Source organism: Patagioenas fasciata, chromosome 12, assembly GCF_037038585.1.
Source record: "Patagioenas fasciata isolate bPatFas1 chromosome 12, bPatFas1.hap1, whole genome shotgun sequence".
NCBI lineage: Eukaryota > Metazoa > Chordata > Aves > Columbiformes > Columbidae > Patagioenas > Patagioenas fasciata.
Window position 1 is genome coordinate 15,804,797 of NC_092531.1, and position 18,382 is coordinate 15,823,178.

General features: G+C 49.1%; 2 protein-coding genes across 5 annotated transcripts in view; both read left to right on the forward strand.

The window, feature by feature from the left end:
• The window catches only part of IGDCC4 (immunoglobulin superfamily DCC subclass member 4), an 88,400-nt gene extending 76,734 nt beyond the window's left edge, over window positions 1-11,666 (forward strand). For all 4 annotated transcript variants that reach the window (XM_071813967.1, XM_071813968.1, XM_065847533.2 and 1 more), the window contains exons 19-20: window positions 5,009-5,173; window positions 6,712-11,666. In XM_071813967.1, coding sequence (XP_071670068.1) covers window positions 5,009-5,173; window positions 6,712-7,242 — 696 coding nt within the window. In that variant the 3' untranslated portion in view covers window positions 7,243-11,666. The remainder of the gene's footprint in view (window positions 1-5,008; window positions 5,174-6,711) is intronic.
• A 3,393-nt stretch (window positions 11,667-15,059) lies between these two features.
• The window catches only part of IGDCC3 (immunoglobulin superfamily DCC subclass member 3), a 107,797-nt gene continuing 104,474 nt past the window's right edge, over window positions 15,060-18,382 (forward strand). Inside the window, exon 1 of the mRNA XM_065847679.2 lies at window positions 15,060-15,361. Coding sequence (XP_065703751.1) covers window positions 15,295-15,361 — 67 coding nt within the window. The 5' untranslated portion in view covers window positions 15,060-15,294. The remainder of the gene's footprint in view (window positions 15,362-18,382) is intronic.

Here is an 18,382-nt window from a genome sequence, read left to right on the forward strand (position 1 = left end):
CTGGACTTCCAAAACCCTCCCAGACCCTGCTTCAGCATGGCCAGGAGCTTTGTACCTTACAACTACCAGCTGCCTTTGTCACCTACTCTTTTATTCTCTCATTGTGTGTGTGGTTGGGGCTGTGAAAACCCACAGCGAGGGATGTAGTAGAGCCACATGAAAGAGAAGATCCTTGTGGAAGGGAATTCCTTGTCCAGCCTGGCAAGGAGAAGCTCCCCAGGGTGCTCTAGGTCACGTACTATCACTTGTAGCCCTAGTCAATAAAGAAATGGAGTGAGAAATGTCTCAAGGATCCCTTTCTTTTAACAGCAGATCATGTCACCGCAGAGCTCAGGGTGTTGGCTGGGACAGACTCGTAGTCTGACGCTGCTGCCACTGTTGGGCAGCTCTGTGTAGTCGTGATGCTGAGGAACTGGCACCTCCAGGCCTGTGTGACCTTCTCCAGTTGCGCTCTTGCCTCACCATCCTCAAGTTATGCTCCTGAGACCCGTTTTGTGTTGGCTGGGTGGCCCTTGCCATTAGCAGTGGCAGCGAGAGCTGCTCCCGTGCCTACAGGCTCTTCACACGCCGGCTCGTTACTTAGTGTTTCATGGATGATTCTTCATAATTTTTTGTTCTCGTGGCAGCCCAAGGTTCCAGTGGAGCTTGGAGTCTCTGCCTTGTCAGGGGAGGTACAAACACAAAGAAGGGACTGTCCCTTTCCATACGCAGTCAGAAGTGAGTGAACATCATTTTGCAGGTGTGAGGACTGGAGAAGAGTGAGACCAAGGGCAGGAATAACAACGCTGCGGTTTGAACTGACTCCTGCAAAGAATCGCGGGTGAGGGTTTTGAGAAGTCCCCTTGGCTGTTTTCAAGTCAAGATCACCATTTCCTTCAAACACAGGGCTGTGATTCCTCTTGAGCCCTTCCAAGTAATGCTGGGGGTGCTGGTTGGTGGAAGGTGGGACAGTCCTTGTGCTGCTGGGGAGCCCACAGGGGCTCTCTGGCCACCGTGCCCCTTGTTACAGGACAGCAAGGTGCGCTGCAGCCGAGCTGTGGGCACGGGGCCCCTCTGGGTTGCAGAGCCATACACTCAACTGTTTAGCAGACCGTTTTTCTTTCTTTCTTTGTGTTTCCCAGTGGTCACACACAAAGATTTGTAAATATGCTGACATGTGATTTTCCTCTCTTACTCTCTTCCCAAGTGACCCTCAGACCGATGCCCGACATAGCCTGTGTTATAAATGACACAGTAACGCACAGGCTGTGGGGATGCAGCTCTCTTTCCCCCAGCAGATGGACTGAGGATGATAAAATGGCTTCACTCCAGACGTCTCTGTCACTGTTGCTTTTGGGCCAAGCAATTTAGGGGGTGGGGGAGAATGTTAAAAAGCATCTGCTTTCCATGGAAGACTTCAGCTTTTCATTGAATGAAGCCAAACCCAAGTGTTTTGGCTTGGAAACGTTTGCTGAGACTGAAAACCTGTTGCAAGCTGGAACCTTCCTTGCTTGTTGCCTGCTCCTTCTCTGTGGGCCTCCTGTCCGTGGAGACTGCGTTTCCCATGAAGGATCCCCGTGACTCGGCGAGCAAAAGCTGTAACGCATCAGGGAACTTGGATCTACCCGGGTTGTTTGTCATTTCCCTATTGAAGTTTTTTCTTCTGGCAAAAAAAAAAAAAAAGTCCCAGTGTTTTTTGAAAAGTCTTAGATGAGAGCTGTGCTCCTGTTGACAGGGAGCAGATATTCTGCTTTATCTGCTGGGGGAGAGGTCTGTGTTGTGTTGTGTCTTGTTTCGAGGTGCAGCTGCGGGCAGGGATGCCAGGATGTTTGCATGACATGGAGCTTTTCCACTCCCTTTGCTGGCTGTGGTGTCATTCAGCAACAAATCCTTTCCCTCTGCTATGACACCCTTAAAATTTAGGCACATCTGAAATGTCCCCAGCCTTGTTCTGTAGAGGATTTCAAGCTAGTTTAAATAACCTCCTCATAAAACAGGGAAGGTTTCAAGATAAACAATTCCTATGCATTCATTCTCAGCTCATATATTTGCGTGAAATCATTACTTGTCACTGAGAAGGTAACATGATCTAGGCACATTTTTACTAGTCAGTGTTTCTATAAAAAGGCTAAAATGAAAAGGCTTGTTTGCTTTGATAAGGATTTAGCTGTAATGGAAACACCTTTTATTGGAAGATGTTTTTATTAGTTTTCATTCCTGTGTTTGCAGTGAGCTGACAAAGGGGTTTTTCCCTCTTTAAATTAGTACTAGGCTGACGCTCCTTGCGTTCATTCCTCTATTGTAAAAACCAAGTGAACATTACCTTGTCTTCCTTCGGCCATTCATTAGCCCCCATCAAGTAGAAAGAAATAGTATCATTTATTACACCGAAAGATACTGCTTTAAAAAAACAGAAGCTTTCAGGCATGCAAAACCTTCAGGTCTGTGATGAAAACAGACCTTGAGTTAATTGCCGCTGCCCAACCTTAGAGACTAAGCCCCAAGAGGGATTTTATTTTCTTTTCCCTCTCAAACATAATGTACTTGAACATGTGGGATATAGGCCATGTTGTGTGGCTGGTGGTTTGTTCTGTTTGCTGAAAAGTTGCAAACTGGTACAAAACAAGTTTGTTCTTCGTTGCAGCCAATTTCAGCCAGAGCTGAACAGGCTGTTCCCGGAGTCATCAAAACCTATGTAAACATGGCAGATTGACATTTCCGCTAACAGATGGTCCTTTGGGATCGCAGCAGAGCTGCCTGTTTCTTTCCATGTTTTTTGGTATTCACAAGATGCCTGCAAGAAGGTTTTCAAGTTTGCTCTGCATGTGTGTGTGTGTGTGCGGATGATGCTCAGATCTCTGTGATGGCAAATACGCATGGAAGCATCTATAACAGGACACACATTTGTGTGCATATTTGTGTAGATTCGGCGCTGAGATTTCTAGGCAGTATTTGCTCAGTAACGTATGTTCCTTGGAAAAGGCACAGAAGCCATCAGTCAGCGACAGAGCTGCAGAAAGCCGTTCAGATGGCAGCAGGAGCAAATTGAACACGTTCCTCGAGTACTCACATGTAGCGATATCCCTTATTGTGAGCTGTCTGCGATTGCTTGGCTGATTTCTTTGCTATTAAAGTGTAGTTTAATGATTGTCCACTTAGAAAAGGAGCAATTAGGGAATATTCTTGGCTCAGAATATATTGCTGAGGATTGTGGAGAGAGGAATGGCAAAGGTGCTGCCTCCAGCATCCACTTCTAAATGAGCGAATGCTTGACATCCACAGCACTGGGCTTGGACATCACTGTTCTGTAGGCCTTTTGCTAATGGTGTTTTGGGGGAATTGATCCTGAGCTCCAAAGCTCCAATGACATGGGGTTGGTGCTGGACTCTGCTCTACCTCCCACAATGGGTTGAGTCCCTTTGGTGCTGGAGTTGGGGCGGGCAGAGGCGAAAGGCTCAGGCAGCCCTTCAGTGCATCCACGAGCACTTTAACGTGCCTTCTGCTGGCACCGACAGTGCGAGGTAGCATTTGCTTCTTGCTAAATAGCTGACTTAGGAATGCCTGGCTCACACACAACATCTGGTTGTGTATTTCTACCTAATTTCTAGCCAGATGGACCGAGGTATGAGGAGGTCAAATGACTCACGCAAGGTCAGGCTGATGTCAGAAATCTCCTTGCCGTCGCGGTTCGACTCGTGCTATGGTGATTGTTGTTGGAACAGGTCTGGCCTGTGTGAGCAGCGGCCACGTATGTGGAGCAGAAACCTGGGTTTCTCTTTCCCGACAGTGAGAAATAGGTGGTTAGTGGGTTTGAGTAGATGTGCCATAAACCTGCACGCTGTGCTGCCATCGTGGTCACATCACCTGTATTCTGTATGCACGTGCACACTGGCAGTTGTGTCAGATCAGGATTTTCTCTTCACTTCAGCTTTGCGGCCTCCTCTCGCTGTAATCCAGGCACTGTGTAACAAGCCGAGATAACCAACTCCCTTAAATCAGAACATGCGTACGTGCATTTGTATGTATACATATATAAGTCAGTAGCAAGGCCGAGCTCAGGTAGATGCAGGACAGCCCAATAAAATCAAAACCTGGAAAGAAAAGACTTTTCTGCCTGTGAACTAATAGTCTGAGCTGTTAAATAACTTCAGCTCTTAAAGGCACACATTTCCCATGCACAGAGGTGTGCATTCAACAGTTTATTGCAAGGGGAAGCTGAGAGAACCCAGAACAAATTGTGTTCAGCCCATATAATTTAATTAGATCTACAAACAAGGTAACACTGGTTGCCCAGGGGACTTAAAGCTGAACTAAGAATTGCTTGGTGGTCTGTTGCAAAAATAAATAAATAAGTAAATAAAGCCCCCAGTTTTATGCCTCTGTGTTGATGGGGAATGGCAGAGTGTTTACCCAAGCCTTAGCTGACAGCAGGAAATGTGTCTGCACCGCCGGGCGAGCTGTGTAGCATCATCTTCGGCTCTTGCCAGAGCGCACGTGCTGGTAGATGCAGGCAAGGGTCCTTCTCCATGCTGCAGAGCATTGCTTGTGCCAAAGCCTGCCGTCATTCTGCTCCAGATTTCCACTGTTCCTTTCCAGCTTTGCAGTGTTTTGCAGGAGGCTCATGCTGCTCTGCATTGTTTGCAGCTTTGCAGGGAGTTGATTTCAGTGGAGATGTACATGATGTCTTGTGCCGTGATGTACCTGCTGGCCTCAAAATTTGAGAAGTGGTGGAAAGCCCCTTATAAGACCAGTTTTGAACCATCTGGCAACTTTCATCTGTTTGCTCTGCATCAGACCACGTAAACAGAGCAGTAAAACCCATTGTAGTGGGGTGACTGTGCCAGACGGTTGCAGCGAGCGTTATTTTGATGCCATTAGAAATATTCTCTGTATTTAAGTCGCATCTTCTAACACCGTGGTATTTTCACAACTTGCACTTTTTCAAGCTGCTGCTGATTTCAAGCTTACAAGGAGCAGAATCTGTATCTGTGATAACTGGATCTTTTCTCCTCCCGTTTTTCTCCTGCAGTCTTTGTGGAACAAATCAGCCAACCAGCCCTGGACAAACAGCATCGCCAGATACGGGGAGAGCATCACAAAAGAGCCTCTCTCTGCTGTGAACGGATCACTGAAGCTCCCATCCAGTGCCGGGCAGAAGCTTTTGTTACAAGCTCTGGTTTACGATGCCATGATGGTGGGTGTCTTCAGTGCTTTATTGACTCATGTATTCTGGTGTGTTTTTTTCTATTTATGCTCCCTGTTACCTTTTCTCTTTTTTTGCAGCACAGGAGAAATTGTTTTCTCCTCTGAGCTAGCTTTAGTTGGCTGATAACGGGCTTTTTTTGTTTTCCTGTGTATAGGAGTGTATACTAGGGAGGTTGGTGGGATTTGAGTAAAAGCTGTTTGATTTTTATTTTATTTCTTTTTTTTTTTTTTTTTTTTATTAAGGGGTCAAAGGTCAAGGGTTGATTTAAACTTTTCCCGATAGGGCAGAGCTTTTTCCACTGCACTTGTCTTCTTCATGTGGGTGCATAGATGGGGAGGAAATCCTGTTTCTGAAATTGCTTCCTTAGAATAAATACGTCCTCTGGTGTTTGGGAGGGTTTGTACAAGGATTGTGATGTCTGTGCCACCAAGTGAGCTGACACCTGCTCAGGTTGACACTGTACCACGAGATTTCTTTGGTTATTGCTTTAAAAAGTTTGCTCTCCTCCCTCCACTCCCAGCAAATACTTCTAAGTAACCTACCTGTGTTTCCTTCCTAGATAGCAGTGTGAAAATCAATTATACACAGGATGTAATTAACATTGTGGATAAAGACAATGTTTTACAACCCAGTTACAGGGCATCATTTACGGCACAGCTAACCCATCAGAGTTTGTCAACAAACGGAGAAAAGTGTTAAAATATGTAAATGATGCACAAAGTTGGCTTCAACAGAAAGCGCAAATTACACGTGGGATATCTCTCACTTCCACACTTTGAATTGTCTTCTTGCTGCTAAATCACAGCCCAGAATCTGAGCGCTTGTTGCCCAGAGAGCTCTTTGTGAGCTTCCAAAATAATCTGCCTGTTAAATTACAGAATTGAAGTCTAGCAGAGTGACCTGCTTGTTAGCCAGCTTTGTGGAGAGCTGTAGCCTTTAACTCCACTTGAACACTGCGGAGGAGAACCAGTTGGTTTCTTTCTGAGTTAAAGTGCTTGAATTTACACAAACGGTTGCAAGCTGTGACAAAGGCTCTAACGAACATTTTGTGAAATGCAGCCAAAATTAAACCTGGGAATTGAAGGGAGCCCTGGTATCGAGCTGTGGGTCTATGTCATGAGCTGTCTCAAGCCAGTTTTCTAGGTTGCTGCCCACTTGCCCTCTAGGTATCTGGTCCTTAAAATGGAAACAAATGGGTGAATGTAGAAAATTGTGGTCTTTGACAGAGGCTGGGAGGAATGGTTGCTCCAGCCTGCCAAGCAACTGTGGGCAAATCACTTCACTCCTTTGGGACTCGCTTTCCCAAATGTAAAACAAGAATAATGATCCTGAGGTAATTTGAGATGCTTCTTAAGACTTCAGCTCTGAGAAACATATCAAGATAATGCTTAATAGAGGCATGTGTACATCCCATTGCACTCTGTGGGATTAAAACCAGACACATTTCAGTGCTTGGTTGGGTCACAGCCTCAATTATCTGAATTTCATTTACTTTACCTTCCTTTTTTTTTTCTGTTTGATAACAGAATGAAGCAAAGAAAAGCCACCCGCCAGCTACCCTCCACCAAGTGGAGGCAGAGGTCATTGTCCATTCTGATTTTTCAGCCTCTGACAGAGACTACGAGTCTCAGCTGCACACCCTGGAGAGTGAAGAGACAGAAACCGAGGACCAGGAACCTGAGGAGGTCCCCTCTGGAGAGCTGGCTCTTCCCAGTTCTCCCAGTCCCCAGCAGGACGCTCGCCCAGTGTTGGGGGGCTGCACGGGCGATTCTAAGGTTCAGGCCCAGGACGAGCTATTATGTAGCGACAAAAAGGTGAACCAAACAGAGGCCGTTTGCACCCATGGGCTCACCAACGGCTTCCACAGGCATGGGGAAAGTCTGGATTCGGTGGAAAGTGGAGATTCGGACTCCATCCAGGACGGTGTGGGGGATGCGCAGCCAGTCAAGTGCCAGTCGCTTTCCCCAGCCCCGGAGGAGTCCCCTCTCTGTAGTAACTCTGGTTTAACCAGTTCATCCTCAGCATCTGAGAACATGGCATGTGTCCACAATCATTAAAGAGTGAACTAATCTGATTTTGATCATGGGAGAGCTGGAAGCACTAACAAGGGCCTGTCCCTGGGAGGTGCTGCGTGCCCTCGACCCGCTGAGCCCAGCAGGAACTCAGAAAGTGCAGCATCTCATCAGAGCGGGATTCGGACCTCTCAGCTGTACATATCGCCTTCAAGAAACAGTGGTTTCAGTAGGGGCCCATCTTCTTCCCACTGAAGCTGATGAGTAACTCGGTTTTTGTGGGAGCAGGATTGAGCCATCTGTCAAGGTCTGACATGAAACCACGGCTAGAACAGAGCCTTCTGCGCTAGACTGGGGCTGTCACTTCGCTGTAATCCTCGAGGCGACTGGCAACACACCTTTTAAGGCTGGGAAGAGCCAGGGTGCACCGAGTGGTTCTTCCCAACTGTCTCTTCACCAGGGAGCACCTTGGCACTACCTGCTGCCTGGCAGCGTTGGGATGGACGTTGTCAGGAGTCCTGCGAGGGGGTGGACACCAGTGAAACAACTTCAGTGAGCTGGAACCACCAGGCTTTTCTGCCCTCCCGTGGTTAAAAGGATTATAAGGCTCTCTCTGTGCGCTACCGCAGTAACTATTACTAGCAGGCTGATGTAGTGGCCTTTTATTACACACTCTACGAGTGCCTCTAACAACTTGTACTATATAGAACCTTCTTCAGTGTCTGGGTCCTTTCACCAACCTGGACTTTGATTTATATAGGTTCTTGTACCTAATATTTTAGGTACACGTCTGTCCTTTTAATGTACAACATGTATTTTTATTTCCTTGGAACATCTTTATATTATTTAATTTTATAAAGTGGAGTAGTGTGTGGTATAGAGTAGCATTTTTACTACTTCTCTCTCTCTTTATTTTTTTCCTCCCTAACAACACAACTACCTCATGTCTGTTGGAGAAAAAAAAAAAGCAGTAGATCTACTCTTTTGTTGTAGTCCATTACAGGTTTTAACTTATTCTTATACTGCCTTTTTCTAAAGAATATGTTTGCACTGGTTGTTGACTCTTTTTTAATGCATAGTGCTGCAGATCTGATGTGTCTCTTGCTTTGTTTCTAAGCATTGCTGTAGGACACCTTCCTCACAGCTGGAGAGTTGGGCTGTGTTTCTCTGTAGGACTGTTTTGCAGGAGCTGGCCAAAGGAGACTGCTCCAGCTGGCAGGGTGTCGATCCATCCTTCCTTAAGAAGCTTATACTAATGAAGAGAAAATAGAACCAGTAATTGCAAAAATTAACTTGTGATCTTGGGGAAAAAAGAATCAATGATTGCAAAAGTAACTTGTGATCTTGGGGATATCTGTTTCTCTTTTTGTGCCCAAGTGGAGACAGCTCAGATGATTTTGGTTTCCAGAGGGAAGCTCTCAGCCTTCTGCAAGCATTGGACTTGCTGAAGGCTTTGGATGAACAGGAAATTTTCCGGTCACTTCTGAGAGTCCTGGGTTTGGTTTTGTTTTTTTTTTTTTTTCTCTTAAGAGCAGAGACTACCAGAACTTTAAAATTAAATCTTTTGTCTCCTACTAGTCTGCTTTGAAAATCATCCAGTGACGACTCTTGCTGACACTGTTTGCTGCTGATATTTCTCTCAGCCCAGTCTTCTGGTGTTGGGTGAACTTTTCTCTACCAGTTCTTTGGCCTCTGGTTTGACTGGGAGGTAGCAAGCACCAGTAATTCTGTTCATTGGGTGTTTGGTGAATGTTCTGCCTTCCTGGAGGATTCGGATATTGGGCTGTTTGTTTAAAAAGAGAGAAAAAAGATGCCCTTCTCCCTCTTTTCTTACTGGAATTCCCCCAAATCTATATGGGGAGCTGTTTGCTGACCTGAGACCCTGTAGAAGACTTTAGACTTTGTTTTCTTATGGTGAAATCTGGACTGAGATACCACAGCTTGCAGCAAGGACAACCTTGCTCCACTAGCATCCTGTTCCCGCTTCTGTTGTGAAGAGCCATGTCACCGTGTGCCCTGCATTTGGAGCTGCGCTGGACCAGCCCGTGTCCTTGCAATCCTCGCTCAAACCCTCCGAGCTCCAGCTCTTCATTAGAGGAGTGTTTTTTGGGAAGGATATTGGAACTTCCACCATTCCCTATCCTGCAGTGTCTCCTCCCACCATGACACCCTGTTCTGGTAACTGGCTGTAATTCCACTCGTTGCACTTACTCCATTGCTGCAGCTGCTGCTTGGTATCTTGAAGAGTTTCAAAAATGCTGTTCTGTGCTCCAAAACACCATGATTCTGAAAGGCTTTGGCACACAGACTGGAAATCAGTGCTGGTGAGCAGGCTGGGCAGGAGTTAGTGCCAGAGCGAGGAGCCAAAAAGGCAAGAAATCATAACTGGGTAGAGGAAATGCGTAATTAACCTCCAGAACTCATCACCACAAGACTTTGAAACTGATGACTTAGCAGGGTTACAGATAAGGCAGCGAAGTGTTATTGCAGGCAATGAGGGCAATTCACAGTTATTTGGGAGCGGATGCAGCCGCAGAGGTATAAACCCTCCAGCTGCAGAGGGCGGGGGCAGATTTCTGCAGCTGGACCTCAGTTCACTGTTGTTTTCATGCAAGAGTCCTTGTCCTTCCCCAGTGACAGAACAGACCCTGCACACGCCGCTTTGCCACTGCTGATGTGCAGAAAGGGAGAAGGACCCTCCCTCCAGAGGAACCCTGGAGACTTCACCTCCAGAACCAAGTCACGCACTTGCAAGCATGGCAGGCTGCCCAGGGACTGCTTCTGCTCAGCACCCCGGCTGCCGGAGGGCACTGCTGGGGGGAGTTTGGCCACCAGTGGGTACAACTGGGGCAGGTCACGTACCAGCCCTGAGCTTTCCATGTGGGGAGTTGTGAGGATGGAGGCTTAGTCCAGGGCCTGATTTAGGAGCGTGCCACAGTTTTGGGGGCACTACTTTGAACTTCTGCACCCTCTGCTCTGTCCACACTGACTTTAGCAACCCTATAGCCATGGGGTGTGTATTGCTGATCTGCCTAAAAGCCCTCCCTGCCTGTCCCCAAAGCCAACACAAGCAGGCACGGTGTGGCACTGGTCCCCTGGGTCACCTTGGGCCAATCATGAAACCACCAAGTTAGTTCCATGCTCCAAGAGCTTTGGGGGAGATGCGGTAGAGTACAAATGCATCACAAAAATACTTTTGTCTCCTGATGCTGAGGCTCATTCTGATCTTGTTACAACTCACCAAATTGTACCAGAGAGCGAAACTGGGAGCGTTGGGATGTCCAAGTACTGCTGTGCCCGTGGACTGGTATTGCAGACCTAAGCTACAGAAATCAAGGCCGTTCCCTTGGAGCTGAGAAATCACCACCGACCGGCAGCAGCAAAGCTGCTCTCTGGACAAATGCGTGTCCACGCAGTGCTGCGTGTCCTCGTCCAACTTGCCTGTGCCTGGTCGGGGTCCTCCCTGTCCTGAATGCACGTGGGACCTCTCTAGTCCCAGCTAGAAATGAATGGAAGAAGACAGATAGTGCACATTTTATGTGTAAAGCTGAAACAACCAGTGCATATATTTTTTTATCATGAAATAAGTAGCTTTCTTGCATATTTCTCACAGACACACAAACTGTTGATACCTTTAATTACCCGTCATACTTAATATATGTTCCTACCCATCAAGCTCCTTTCTCCCTTTTCTTCCTTTCAGTAACACTAAAGATTATTGCTGTTCAACTTTTTGATGGTGTATATTGTTTTACATTGTTAAAATGTCAGGTTTGTCTCACTGGCATAATTTTGTAGTATTAATGTTACCATTTGGCTACCTGTATATTCCCCGTGCTGCTGCGAGAGTCACAGTTCTCACCTTGCTGTTTCTTTTAATTCCTTGCTACATGAAACACATGACTTGGATAAAAATCTCAACTTGTAGTTGATTTGATTTCATACTTAACAGACAGCAAAGTTCTGGTTTAAGTAGTTCAAATGAGATAATTTATAATTTAGGTTTTGAGATTTTTTTTTACGTTACTAGCTAACAGTCCTGAGATCATCCCATGAAATATGCTGTGTAAGAAAACAACCATTTCCATAGAGCACTATGTATGGTTTTGATCTCATTAGAAATAGATGTTTTGAAGGGATCATCGTGTCTTTTCTAATCAATACTTTTGTTAGAAAAGAGGTGTTTAGTCCAGCAGAAACCCACCATCTAGTTCTGTTGTATTCCCTTGCTAATATTTTAAAATTAAATTTCATTTTATTTTCTACACAGTGTATAAGGATGTGTAACCAGAACTTTATCTCCTTAGAAGACTGTGTCTGTGTTTGGCTCCATGCTGTACTTAATTATAACTTTCTTTCTTCAGAGACTGTTCTTACTCCACAAATACTCTTTAGTGTTAAAGTGTAAGAAGACATTGTCCTTATATTCCTTAACTAATGGGTTATTAATAAAATACTTCTAAAAACGAGTGGAATTTGTCTCACAGTTCAGTCTATTACAGCTCTTACTCCAAGAAAGGCGTTGTGGAACACTGATCCCCTGGATTTGGGATGGATCTCAAGTCCCTGGAGCTGTCAGACCTGCGATGGAGCGTCTTCCACAGCATGTTTGTACCTCACGGTGGGAACGGGAACCAGGTTCCATGCTTGTGCCATAACCCTGGGGGTCAGTAAGGTGGGATGGTGGTGGGTCCCTGGTACCTTATGGATTCTTCAGGAATTTCAGGTGCAGGCACAATTTGGATTCATTAGACACTTCTTGCTGCGTGCTCATTTCTCAGTTTTGAACTGATTCCTGTAAGACAAAAAAAAAATTGTCTAGTTTTAGGCTTTATATGGCTGAGGAATTTTTTTAATGTGGAAAATAACAAACAAATAGTGAGACTTCTCTCGGATCGTGGGCTGGGCCGAGGCCCTCGGTGGCTGGTGTCCAGCGAGGTTGGCGAGAGGATATCTGGCAGTGCCCGAGGACACACTATTAACCTCCCATGCATCTTTTCTTCTTAGGATGCATTCCCGACTCGAGTAGATCGTTTCCATTATTACTTTATGCTGCCAGGACTATGGAGCCATAAAATCTCATTTTATCTGCATTACAGAGGTAATAAATCTCCACTTAGCATCGTGTTCTCTGATAGTGTTTAAAGGGAACTGTGTCAGACTGTGGAACTTGAGTCTCGCCCCTAACAACAGGTAACCCCACAAATGAGCAAGGACGGACCTTGCGGGGGGCCCTTATGCAGTCAAAAGTGGAGGGAAAAGGGTTTCTGCTGGAGAAAGCAGCTTCCAGGAGCACATCCTGGGGCTGTCCCACCACTGCTGGGGCAGCTCTTGGCTCTGTGCCTCGAGGGGTGCCAGGATTTTGGTTTCCCTCCCTGTTGCTCACTGACCGCGAAACCGATGCTAAAACCCCACATGTTATGTACGTAAGTGAAAGGCTCCCGAGCTGTTAGCAGACAGGGAAACCACAATTACACAGCGAATAATAAATGGAGTGAATTCAGACAAGTTAATCTCCCACTTCATCCGCTGAAACTACTAACGGTGTCTTGGGGAACCTCAGTTTGCCGTTAATTGGCGTAAATCAGGAGCGCTATTTGGGCTGATGGAAATTTGCTGTGCAAGAGGTGAGCGACACCAGCTCTTGTGGAGGAGAACCTTACGGAGGGGGAGGACAGACGGACAGACGCTGAGCCCCTCTACAGGAGGGATGCACCCCACAACCTCTCTGCAGGGAAGCGTTTCAGGGCTCGGTTTGCTCCTGTAATCCTGCTGCTTTTCTAAAGTCTCCGGTTTCTGCTTGCAGTGTGATAAGCGAATTCCTGCCTCCAATACAAAGGAACTTTTTTAAGCCCTCATGGTTATGGAGGAGCACAGAAAAACACGAGTGCTCTGCATTTCTGCTCTCAGGTGGCTCTAAGGAGAGCCCAAACCCTCCATTTTTCTTTAAAAATCTCCTGGCTTTTCATGGGAGTCCTGTTATTTTGCAGGACTGCCCTGTACTTGTCATTTCTGAATGTGACACTAGCAATGTCACTGGTGTCATTTGCAAGACATGGGGCTGAACTTGGTGATGCCCTAAACACGCCGCTACCTCCTCTGGTCACCGCCACTGCCACACTGGCCATGGCCTGGGCACAGGAGCAAAAGCACCCGAAATCTCTGGTGTCGGGAAAATGAGCCCCGTAAAACACATGGTGCTTCATTTCCCTTGGAGTTACTAATTCCCACAAGCCATCCTTGGTGCCGGCAACGACTCAGGAGCTGCCGCGAGCCCATGACGGCTGCAAACGTTACAGAAACGCTGTGGGGGCCCCACGGCAGGAGCCAGGGAGACGGCTGGGAAACAGGAGCAGGGCTGGTGCCAAAAGGTCAGGGACAGCGCAGAAATTCAGATGTTACCGAGAGGCTGACGGAGCCAGAGCAAATACTTCCCCAGGCTGAAAGCAACATCATACAGCTCAGCCCTCTGCTAAATGAGGGAGGCTTTAATGGGGAGCAGATGTAGTGACGTCTTCTTTCCTCGTTAGCCGACTCCAACGTGCTCGGGGTGCACCATCCAGGGGAGCCACATGTCCCTTGTCTTTACAAAGGGTTTGTCACCAGGTTTCTGGGCACAGTTACAAGGTGTAGAAAACTGGTTTTTATTCTGAAAAAAAAAGGAAATTAGTTCGGATTCACTTTCATCTTTTTAGTGTGTTTTTGTTTGTTTGTTTTCCCAAACAACAAAACAGACTTGGAACTGTCATTGAAGAGATGACTTTTGCTGACGATGATGACAGGGACTTGTGTTTGCAGAGAACGTGGGCCAAGGGACCAGACAGGGTCAGATATAAGGGCATCTTCATTGGTAAGCTGGTTGGTCCAACATCTCTGTGACTGACCTGGGTAAGTCATCTTACAATGGCATTTAAGAAAAGAGCACTGGAACAAGCCAAGCTGTTCTTGATTCCTGTCCTCTGGGACTTCTCAGACATGGGATCCCCTCATGGCCATGGCTCTACGATCACACTCTCTTGCTTCCTAGGGACACCAGTCACCTCTGGACATTGCCAACCACCTTGGTGGGTGCCTTTGTTCTTCAAAACAAAGCCTCAAAGTGAAACGCTTGGTGGAGCCAACCAGAAGTTGTGCTGTCTCACCAGTGTTCTCCCTTGTTTTAATGGCAAGTTTTGGGTCCCCTCCAAGAGCTACATGGGCCCCAGGGCAGGACACTGCCCTCATTTGCAGCTGCAGACACGGACACCATTGCCAAGACCTGGTCTCTGAGCAGTGACGGGCAGGAGAGAGGCCCTTGGGCAGAAAGCAAGAAAACTTCTCCATGGGTCACCACCACAGCGTGGGAAGGCCCAGTTCCAGCTGCTGTCACCTGGGGCATCATGGGGCCAGCCAGGACCAGCCTGGATCCCTGGAGGGCTTTCCTGCTCGGGGATTCCACAGTGCTGCACAGGGCTGGGCGTGAGGGAACCACAACAGGGCACCTGCCAGGGGAGACTTGTGAGGTGGCCTCAGAAGGGAGCCCATTGGGGCTCCGGTGACAAGGCTCTGCTGAGGGGAGCACCATGAGGGGAGTGCCAAGAGAGGGACCATTACAGGGCTCCAGTGAGGTGAGACCCATGAGCAAAACCCTGTGAGGGGAGAACCCCGTTAAGTGGCCCCAGCGAGGGCAGCCCCGGTGAGACCGCTCACACAGTCCCCACATAACCCTGGCGCCGAGCGCCCCCACGCAGGGACCCTCCCCCGCCGCTGCCGCCCCCGGCCCCGCAGCCCGGCCGGACCCTGCGCGGCGCTGCCGGCGCCCTGGCGGATGCGCAAGATGGCGCAAGGCGCTGCCCGCCCGCCGCCGGCCCCGCTCCCTCAGCGCCGCCCCCGCCCGCCCGGCGCGGCGTGCTCGCGCGGAGGGGAGCAGCGCTGAAATCCGCTTTTTGGCTTGTTTGTTGTTTGTTTGGTTTTTTTTTTTAAAACCCTTTCCCCCCTCCTTCTTCCTCCTACAACTGGGGGGCGGCTCTCGCTTCGCCTCCCTCTATCCCTCCCTCCTGCGCGGGTTGCTCCCTCCCCGTGGGGCGCAGGGAGGCGAGCCCGCCCGCTCGGGATGCCATGGCTCCGCCGGGCTCCGCGCTGCCCGCCTGCCTGCTGGGGCTGCTGCTGCTCGGCTGCCGCGGAGGTAAGAGCCGGGGCTGGGGTTGGGCAGCGGGCGGGGGGACGGACCTGCCGTCGCCGAGCCCGGCACCGCTGCTGCTGCCCGCCACCCTCGCCCCTCGGTCGGTTGTTCGGTCGGTCCCGTACGCGGTCCCTCCCGCACTCCGCATCCCTCCGTCACCTCCGTGGTGGCCGAGGGTGGCGTTCGTCGCCGGTCCCTCATGTCCCTCCCCACGCCGCGGTCCGTACCCATCCCCAGCCGGTCCCAACCCGGGTCGCTCCCACCCGCGGTATCGGGCTCCCGTGGCGGCTGAACGGGGCCGAGCAGCTCCGGGGGCTGGAGGGGACCGAGCGCGGCTCCGCCACTCGTATGGCCACGGGGGCGGCGTGGGGCTGCGCGGCCGCGGAGGTTCGGTCACCTCCGGCGTCCCTGAGCGGGGGCTCGGCCCTCCGGAGAGGCACGTTGGGGTCGTGGCTTTGGGCTGCAGACTCCTCCATCAGCCTATCCAGCACCTTCACCGGCAGTCAGCCCGAAGCGTGTCCCCAGAGCTGTGTTTTCGGTTGGACACCTCACTTGCGTGGAGGGAACTGGAGTGTTTGAGGGGCTGTGACCACTCTGGCCCCCATGGCGGGTGTTGGGGAGGGATGGGGTGGCTGCCGTGGCCATGGCGTGGTTGAGCGTCCATGCCCAGGGAGCAGACCCGAAATCATCACCGGGCGATGCGAGCGGGAGGCAGCGCCCACGTGGGCGCATCATGTTTGTCAGCAAAGCGGCAGAACAGAACCGGTGGGCTGCGAGCTGGAGGGATGTCGGTGAGCTACTTTAAACCTACAAGTATTATGCTCTTCTGGCTCGGGTCACACAGCTGCAGCCCGTAACACCACCAGCCAGACCAGGACTGAACTACAAAAACATGAAAGGGCTTTTTCCCTGGACCTGCTGTGCACATGATAAATTGCAATATTTCTACTGGTGATGCTGCTTAAGCGTGGGTCTAATCCGAGAAAGATGCTGTTCTGCAGCAAAATATCCCTGTGCCTCCTGGCTCCTCTTCACTTACCAGTCTTAAAGATAAGGAAAAATAGGAATTGTTTAAAAAACATACAAGCAACCTAGCCTGGTCAGAAGGAGAAAAGCGTGCGTTAGATTAATCAGAGATTAGCTGCTGGGGTGTTTAGGAAACCGGGCAGTGGGCTATTCCTACAATAAATCTCGCCACGTGGTTCGTAGCAGCCACGGCAAGGAGGAGAAGCCAGTGTAACTTGCAGAAAATATAAGTTATCCACAAATTGGATGTAACGAGGCAGGTATGGTTACTCTGTTGGCATTCCTGGGTATGCAGCAATGCAATGAGGATAGCTGGAGAAGTTCTTGGGAAGGAACGGAAAATAAGTGAATTTTTGAAACTAAAACTTTAGTAAGTCGAGTTTGTGTCTAGCTTATCGCCTGCTGCTGTCCAAATTGTTCTGTTTGTGCTGTGACTTGGCAGCTCAGTGGCTCCTGACTTTGGGGTGTGCTTTGCTGGCACCACCAAAGAGCGCTTGGCTGCACTTCGAAAGTTTTTCCGTTCTGAGTTTTCCCCCCTCGGTGGGTTTATACGCTCTAGACGCGGTTAACAGCGAGGTAATGTGTTTCTGCACTCTGCTGAATTTAATAAACCCTCCCGCGTCGCTGTCGCTCAGTGGCGGAGCAGAAAGCCTGGCCGAGGGGACGGACGCTGCGCCAGGACCTGCGTGGAATGGCATGCTCCGCTTTTCCAACTCCCCAAAATGCTGCTCTGGTGACCGGCAGCCCGGGCTTTGGGAGCTACTGGTCAGCGTGCGGGAGCAGGCTCAGCAGCGAGACAGTATTTTCTTTCTTTTTTTTTTTTTTTTTTAATTTCCTGGAGCTCTTTGTTCTGGGTGGTGGACAGCTTTTGTCTGTTATTGCTGAGCCCGGCATTCAAAGGCAGGCATTGGATACGAGAGGCTCTCCAGCTCTGCTCAGTAACAGCCTTGGAATTAAACGTCGTCATTTATATTTAAGTAGGCTTAACTTCTAAATTATTGAAGCTATAAGCTTTCACTAATTCCTGTGGTTTTTTTTGGTTTTTTTTTTTTTTTTAGATGCAAAAATAGGATTGCTTTCTCCTAAATTGGTGTCATACCCCATCTTTCTTTTTCTTAATATACGTAGAGGGTATCAGGTATCATTTCCCTAGTAACACTCAGAGAAGCTTTATGAAATTCAAGCCCACATTTGGGCTTTGTCTCTCTTGGGGAGTTCAACAGGAGAATCTCAGGAGGGATTTCCCACGTGGTGGATGCAGCGGGCGGCCCATTGAATGGGGTGCTCGTCTCACAACCCCGCACTCGTGCCCCACGTTTGGGACCCGTGCTGGGTGCCAGTGCACGGCCACCTGTTCCGGTGACACGCAAACATCTGGGGCCACCACAGTGCCAAAATTAAATTCATTGGAAGTATCTAAAAGCCAGTGAATAGAAGGGGGAATAGGGCAGGTTGATCCTCTCTGGATCCATCCCACCACCTTCTTCTTCATCTTCTAATACCTGTCAGGCTCTAGACCTTGCACAGCACAAACTCCTATGCTCCTGTAGGACCTGGCAGGGAGAGGAGCTGGGCAGAGGGTCCCAGATTCATGATTCCAGCCCCGTTCCCCCCTTTTCTCTTTCCTGCTCAATCCCAGTTTTGCCCCATGCACCCTGGTGCCATCAGCCAGGCATGGGCCAGCATGGAGCAGCTCGGCAGCAGCCCTGCCCGACAGAGAGCTGCAAAACTGCTCTCGTTTTATGTTCCCAAATGAGAAAGTCCCTCTCCCTCTTTTCTGTCCACCTGAACTTTTTTCCTCTGATTTCCTCATTTCTGGAGAGTCCCCGCGTCACAGCGTGTGAAGTGCCCAGCAGTGACACCGTGTGATGCCAGCCCCTTGCTCCACAAACTGGCTCCAGTGGGAGCAGGAAGGGATCCCAACATGGGGCAAGATGCTTTTCTGCCTTTCCCCTCCCTTCATGCTTTGTCCTTCTGGGCTTCTGACCCCAGATATTG